Source organism: Neophocaena asiaeorientalis, unplaced genomic scaffold (genome assembly GCF_003031525.2).
Source record: "Neophocaena asiaeorientalis asiaeorientalis breed wild unplaced genomic scaffold, Neophocaena_asiaeorientalis_V1.1 scaffold743, whole genome shotgun sequence".
In the NCBI taxonomy this organism is placed as follows: domain Eukaryota; kingdom Metazoa; phylum Chordata; class Mammalia; order Artiodactyla; family Phocoenidae; genus Neophocaena; species Neophocaena asiaeorientalis.
Window position 1 is genome coordinate 1293534 of NW_020174055.1, and position 8023 is coordinate 1301556.

The window sequence follows — 8023 nt, forward strand, 5'->3', positions numbered from 1 at the left end:
TATATATATATATATATATATATATACAACATTTTATGTTTACCGTGTACATTGTGTTGATTTGAAATACATATATATTGCAATATGATTACCATTGTAGCATTAGCTGACACCTCTATCCTCATCACATAATCATTATTTCTTTTTTGTGGTAGAGCAATTAAGATCATTTTCGCCTTTTTTGCTCTTCCCTCTCTCTCTTTCGAGGACCATGTGAGCTCAGAGGGAATGGGTCTGATGGCACCTGAGACCCTATTCATTACAGTTCTCACCTCATGAGCCCACAGTGTGCTCTCGACAGCAGTGCAGTGTACCTGGGGTTTTTTGCTCAGAGATGGGGGTCAGTGTTGCGGGGCAAGATGAGCAGGGGCTGCACCAAGCTGGGATCGGAGGGCTCTGCTTCCAGGGCCAGGAGCCCTTTGCAGGACTGGGATCAGGCACTGTGTCAGACCCTGTGGATGGGGAGCAGGAAACAGTCTTAGCCCAGACCACCAGGGTTCACCTGTGTCCCTTGGGCTCTGCCTGCCTGTGCTGCCATTGACGTCTGGAAGCACAGTTTGTAATCCTCCCCTAAGGATGGGCCCTTGGGTCCTGCAGGCATAGCCACCAGTGGTTAGCCCTCAAGCCCCTGTATTAGCCTTGCTGCTTGGGACAACATCTCATTCACCCCTGCTCCAGGCAAACCTCACCTTCATGAAGCCTCCCTCAGTCCAGTCTACCTCCAGGTGTGTGATCAGACTACGCTGTCTGCTGGGGACACGCCCACCTTTCCTGGTAGGCTCACAGAACCTGTGAGCCTTCTGCCCATCCTTAGAGCCTGTCCAGATGTCCTCTGCTCCTGACTACTTGACGGATGACGTAGGACCTGCACCTTCAATATTGGGGTTAAATATCCCTCCTCTCCATGGGCACTTCTCAGTGGGAGTGCCCAGAGCTCCCCTCACACCAAGTGCAAGCTCATCTGTCCATTATTACCTGGACGAGGACCAAGGCTGCTGGAGGGAAGAGGTTTTGAGGGGCGTGAAGGGTCACGTACCAGGGTCATCAAAAGTTCTGAGGGTGTATCCTGTCCTCTAGTAGTCAAGAAAAAATATGTATGTTTGACTGTTTTCTAACAGTTTAATACAGAAAGTTTCAGGTGCACACCAGCACAGAGGGAAGAGTGAGCTGAGTTCTGTGAACCCACCCAGCCTCCAGGGTGACCAGAATCTGCTGGCTGCAAGGCTGTGATACCATGTGACCTCAAAGTCACTGTCAGCTGACACCCAATGGACATCACTGATATTGTCACCTGGCAGGTCCTTGCAGTGGTTTTGATCACTCATGTTTCACAGGGACTTCATCCCCTGCGTGTTTTCAGACTTAGATTTTAGCAACAGAACCCTTTTTCAAACAAACCTTATCTCCAGCCCTAATGGTCAAAACAGATGAAGTGGTATTAGCACATAATTATTACCAGAGTTTACTTTTATATCATTTACATATAAAATCAATTTGCCCCTGGGAAAGAACCCTAAAACTTCCACAGTGAGTATTAAGATTTTGATAATGATGACAGTGGTACATTTATCAATATTCTATTTTGGTTGAACGGTATTCAGAAATCACTGAGTCACACAGCCATTAGCAACAGATTTTTATCTTGTTTTTACCCATTTGCCTTGTGATCTCAAGAGTCTTTTCAATTAAATTGCTCCAAATCCATGGAGAAAGAGCTGTATGAATTTTATTTTCTTTCAGAATTGAATGATTAACAGATGCCCACAGCCTTTATTATAAATATAAAAATCAGCCAAGATGACACCCAAGCTTAAAATAAGCAAAGCTATGCAAGCATCACACAGTGCTTTCTGCTGTTGCTGCTGCGGGGTGGGGGCTGGGGGTTGGGGGAAGAGGTGCCAAGGCAGATGCAGGTTCTATGCTGGAACTGTAGATTCAAATGTGAATTTTTTTTAAAAGAGCAATAATGCAAAACTGAAATCTTACTGGGTGACTCATTTTCAAGAGTTTCAAATACATGCAGTATTCATGGCAAGAGGAGTTTTAGTTTCATGTCCACCAGAAAAGAAGTTAAACGGGCCACATGAATTAATACATTGGTAGTGTCTGAAGAGTTAAAATTTCGCAAACAATTATTTGAGTGTTTTTGGACTTTTATTAGCATTTTATTTACATCTTTATTGGAGTATAACTGCTTTACAATGGTGTGTTAGTTTCTGCTTTATAACAAAGTGAATCAGTTATACATATACATATGTCACCATATCTCTTCTCTCTTGCATCTCCCTTCCTCTCACCCTCCCTATCCCACCCCTCCAGGCGGTCACAAAGCACCGAGCGAGCTGATCTCCCTGTGCTATGCGGCTGCTTCCCACTAGCTATCTACCTTATGTTTGGTAGTGTATATATGTCCATGCCTCTCTCTCGCTTTATCACAGCTTACCCTTCCCCCTCCCCATATCTCAAGTCCATTCTCTAGTAGGTCTGTCTTTATTCCTGTCTTACCCCTAGGTTCTTCATGACATTTTTTTTCTTAAATTCTATATATATGTGTTAGCATACGGTATTTGTCTTTCTCTTTCTGACTTACTTCACTCTGTATGACAGACTCTAGGTCTATCCACCTCATTACAAATAGCTCAATTTCGTTTCTTTTTATGGCTGAGTAATATTCCATTGTATATATGTGCCACATCTTCTTTATCCATTCATCCAATGATGCATTTTGAAACACAAGGAAAATAAAATATTGGAATCAAACATTTGCAGAAAACTGAAGCACCTCCACAGAATCTTCGGGTTTCAGAGAACCTAATTTAAAAAGCAGGGTAAAAAAATAAAAAAATAAAAAATAAAAAAATAAAAAGCAGGGTAAAATCCAGGGTGAGTTTGTGAAGGTCCACATCCTCAGATATTTGGTTCCCAGTCACTGTGTGTCATTAAGACAGTCAGGTACAGACTGCAGTGAAGCAAAGAATATTTACATCTTGAGCCTTCCTCCTCCTCTCTCTCCCTGAGTGTGTTTGGAAGTCAGGGGGTGGATGTGTCCTTTTTCATCTTAGAGGATTATCTTTTTATTGTAACTTAGTCTTCCTCCCTTCCTTCTGTCTTTAAGCTTCATCACATTTTTGTTTCATATTCAAACCTTGGCTTTCTTGTACAGTTTTTTCCTGAAGTTTCTGGTGGCTTTTTTTAATTAAAGATTTTTGAAAACAATGTGCCCTTAGTCAAATCCACGGTGTTTTCCACCTTGTTGTTTCTTCTCTTCATTACTCTGAATCCACTTTACTCTCTTCAGAGACCCCTTATATCTTGCTGTAATTTGGACCCCGCCCCTTTTTCTAGACCCACTACACAGCTCATCATGAAAATTCCTTTTCCAGATCTTTAGGTTTGGTCTGAAAGTTTATTTCTTCTTCCTTAGTATTCACCCTCATTTTTCTGGACCTGATGCTCAAGTCCATGACCAAGAAAATATACATAAGAAACAAGCTCTCTGGCACCTTAATGTTCTTAAAAACACCTTTCTTTGCCTTCACATTGGAGGGGTTTCTTTCAGCTCTACAATTTCTCTGTGTGATTTCTCTCCCTCCCACTACCCACCCCTGCCCCCATGTCTCTTCTGCTTCCTTGGCCTTTACTCTGAGGCCCTCATCCTTTCGGTCTTACATTTCATCTCAGTGATTCTTATCAGCCAAACCTCCCACCAATTTATAAAGGTGTATTTCATAGATCATGTTTTAACTTCCATATTGCCATTTGTTTTTCTAAATGCAACATCCTCTTGAATTTTTGTGAGGATATTACTTTTTTAAGAGGTAATTTTTCATTCCTTTCATTGACTGTTTCTTCTTGGATCTTTCTTGTTTCTGTCCTTGTCTCTCACAGTGAAGGCTGTCCTCAGATATCTCATGACGGTGAGTTTCCCCTTTTAGAGGATTTTGGGAACAGAAAAGGCTGCAGAGGTTCTGTAGACGTGGGCAGCCCTTAGCAGAGGTTCTCCAGTTGCTAAAATGAGGGAAGCTTAACTCGAGGTGCTGACACCTTGACTGGCTGCCTACGTTTTCTTGAGGCTGTTTACTTTTTTATTCACCTGTAGGGCGACATTTTTTTTTTTAACATCTTTATTGGAGTATAATTGCTTTACAGGGTTGTGTTAGTTTCTGCTTTATAACAAAGTGAATCAGTTATACATATACATATGTTCCCATATCTCTTCCCTCTTGCATCTCCCTCCCTCCCACCCTCCCTATCCCAGCCCTCTAGGTGGTCACAAAGCACTGAGCTGATCTCCCTGTGCTATGTGGCCACTTCCCACTAGCTATCTGTTTTACATTTGGTAGTGTATATATGTCCATGCCACTTTCTCGATTCATCCCAGCTTACTACCTTCCCACTCCCCGTGTCCTCAAGTCCATTCACTACATCTGACATTTTAAGGATATGTTTTAATCAGGCATGGTAAAATGCAGACACAGAAATGACTGTCAGGAAGGAAGGAAGTTTATCTTACAGTTCCCTGGAAACAGGAACATGCTCCCTGTACAGGGCCACACAGGGAAGCACTAGGGACAGTCAGGAGGCAGAGGGCGTGAGGGGAAAATGTGGTCAAAAGCCTTTATTGTGGTTTCCATGGAATAGAACTGGTGAGGCAGGGTAAGCAGGGCTAGGACCAGAATACCTTCAGCAGGCTTGGGTACATATGGCCTGTCCCTGTTTGTCTGGTACCTGGTCCTGGGGTGATTAGGGCAGGTGGATGGTGGCCAGGAGGGTGAGAGCTCCATAAAAGAGATGGTGGGGGTGTGGGCTCTGGATTGGTTGCTTTCCATTTGAGCGAGTTGTTTGCTATCTCTAGGAATTGGCTGACCTGGGGCAGGGGTGGGGGTGAGAGTAGTCCCTCCAGGATCAACAAGGCCCCAGATGTCAAAGTGTCAGAACACAGAAAATGAAAGACCTGGATAATAAGGGCTGTTGGTCTTAATTGTTTTTCCTTTCCGTTTTGTGTGCCCCCTTTAACCAGGTTGGTAACTCCTGGCTGTAGGAGGTTCTGACCATGGGCAGGGGGTAGGGCTGGAGTGCGTTCTTCTACACTTGAACCTAATTCTTCTGTCTCCACCTGTGCTCCTTCCTGTCATCACTAATCCTGGAGCCCCGTACTCCTTGGGGCTGCCCAACTCCCCCATGCACCTGCAGCCTCAGTCACTCAAGATGGATTTCTCAAGCACCAACCGAGCTTTGGACCCATTCAAGGGGCTGGAACTAGGGCCTTGAACACAGTGGGTCCAAATCCCACCCTTAAGGGCTGATAGAGGGGCACTGTGCTTCTTCCCCCCACTCTTTATCTCCTGGAGATGGATTGAAATGTCTCATCTGCCAATGTCCTCCTAAGTTGTCTTCAGGTTTCATTTTTGCTAAGAGCTTTGTTTTATATGCATATGGAAAAAATAGGCATCCCTATGAAATGGAGGTGGGCACTGGTCTCTTCCCCCTGTGCTCTAGGAAGACCTTCCAGGTCAGCCACAGGTGGGGCTCTCAGACCGCCGCTGGCTGTCCCAACTGCAAGCAGCAGCCCCTCTCAGAGCTGCTCGCGGACTGCAGGAACAACTGCCCTGAGGGCATGGGGAACCCACTGCCCAGCCGGGCGGCTCACGGATCCTTCTCCTGTTTCCAGTGCTGATGAGCGGTTTGACGCCACGTTCCACACCAACGTGTTAGTGAATTCTTCTGGGCACTGCCAGTACCTCCCTCCAGGTAAGTGCCGCTCCCTTTGTCCCCTGCAGTTAGACAGCATGAAGGAAGTTGGGGTGCTCGACGGTGCCCGCAGGGGCAGCGGCTGGCTCTGAGCTCGGAGCATCCTTAGCCTCCACGCACGCCCAGCCCTCCTGACTTCTCCTCTGTGCTTGCATGTATTCCCTGAGCGTGGCAATGCTGTCTTCCTCTTGGGATCATGGCTTAAGCTGTCTTTGCCAACACATGTCCTCTGTCCTTATTGTCTGTCCTGTGTTCTTTAAAGTTCATCCACAACTAAAACAAGTCTCCGTTGTCAGGTCATTTCTGTTCTCCTTATAGCCTGCAACCAACCTCCAGGTCATTTCCTCCTCACAGCCTGCGTTTTCCTTCCCACTGCACTGGGTACCTGGGTATGTGCTGCCCTCCAGTGTCAGGGTGAGATGGTGACCTTGCTGGGCTGGCTTCTTGAGTGCGTGCATTAAAGCCCACCTGCTTGTTAGAGGTGAGAACAGGTGGTTTCCAAGGGACTCATCAGTGATTTCTTCCTGAAAGAGCTTCTCTCCTTCTCAGGCAGCTGATGGGTAACTGCTGGGGTTGAATCTCCTCCCATCATTCCTGTCAGTTCACAGGGCCTTGGGCTGCTTGTGAGTGATCCGTGCCATGGGAAACCCAGGCTTCGTGCCCTCAAGATATTAACAGATTTCTTTAAATCTTCTAGATGATTTTTCACATGTTATTTTCCAGGGTTATTTCCCCCACTGCAACTGTTTGTTTAACTTTCTGTTCCCAGGCAGCCTGCAGCCACCTCCCGCCTCACCACCAACACCTACACCACACACACACACACACACACACACACACACACGTGCACACACACACACACGTGCACATGTCACCCACTAACGCCATACATACACACCACACATATAGATACATCACACAAAAAACATACCACACACTATGCTCACACACACCACACACCCTCACAGACACACACACACACACACCCTCCAGCAGTCAGCCCCATCTTGTGCCCTTGGATCCATCTCACAGCTCACAGCAAAGCTGACTTTGCCTCCTGGGTTGTTGTTTACATTCTCTTTCTCATTAGCAGAGGATAAGAGTCCCAAGGGCAGGATCTGTGTTTATTCCCCTTAGAACCACCCTCATCAACCAGTGGCCTGGCCCACATGTAGGTAAATGAACACGTCAGGGATTGAACCTGTCACAGGCAGATACCATCCATTATTGTCTGAGGAGATGGAAGGACTCCAGACTTTCAGGTTTTCTGTCTTAAACCTTGTGCTTCCTTGCTTCTTCCTCAGCCCCTCCTCTCCTCCCCCAGGCCACGCAAGCCTTCCTCCTAACAAAGACCTCAGGGATGGGTCTTCCATCACTGGTACACTCTTTTACACCAGGCCTAGAAGTTGCAGCTTCTATCATGAGAACTATTTTGGAAAATGACCTCCAGCAGTCATCAGCGTAGAAGAATACTGGGCTGAGGGTTGTTTTGAAGGCTGAGGCTATTTTCAGCCATGGGAGCAGTCCTCCTGACCCCCGAGCCCTCTGTGCAGCAGCCCCTTTGGGGCCAGTTCCTACATCCCAGCCTGCATGGCCCCCGGAGTCTGTCAGGAGGGCACATTGAGCTTTGATTGTGGGAGTCTCCCCTACTCTGGTCTAGAGAGTGTGGGATTGTCTGGTTCAGGGCAGCAAGAACTGCGCCTGGGGTCGTGTAGACCTGAACTGGGAAGCTGCTCTGCTCCAGCAACTAAACAGGCAAAAAGTGCTTCAGATGCAAGCTTTGAAATAGACTTGGTTATTAGGAAATGACTTCTTTCCCATGTCATATTTTTATTTTTTAACAGCATTATTGAAGTGTAAGTTATGTATTATACAATTGACCCATCTTAAGTGCACAATTCAATGATTTTTAGTAAATTCACAGAGTTGTACGACCACAACTGCAATCTAGTTCTAGAACATTTTCCATCACCCCCCAAAGATCCCTTTTGCCTGTTTGCAGTTAGTCCCCACCCTCACTGCCGGCCCGAGGCAACCACTGACCTCCTTTCTGCCTCTAGAGAGTCTCTTTTTCTGGTCATTTGATAGAAATGGAATAATACAGTTACAGTTTCATTTTCTACCAGCAGTGAGAGTTTTGGGGGATTCAGCCCATTAATGGGAGGGCAGTGTCTGTAATGACTTCCAGATTCCTGTGGACATTGGATGTAATGCTGCAAATCCTGTTTAAAGGGACTTGAGGAGACAGGAAGTTTATTATCCTTTCCCAGTT

At 46.0% G+C, this 8023-nt stretch overlaps 1 protein-coding gene across 1 annotated transcript in view; it reads left to right on the forward strand.

Annotated features, from left to right (window-relative positions):
• Window positions 1-8023, forward strand: part of CHRNA7 (cholinergic receptor nicotinic alpha 7 subunit) — a 223545-nt gene that overhangs the window by 200805 nt on the left and 14717 nt on the right. Inside the window, exon 7 of the mRNA XM_024754293.1 lies at window positions 5672-5751. Coding sequence (XP_024610061.1) covers window positions 5672-5751 — 80 coding nt within the window. The remainder of the gene's footprint in view (window positions 1-5671; window positions 5752-8023) is intronic.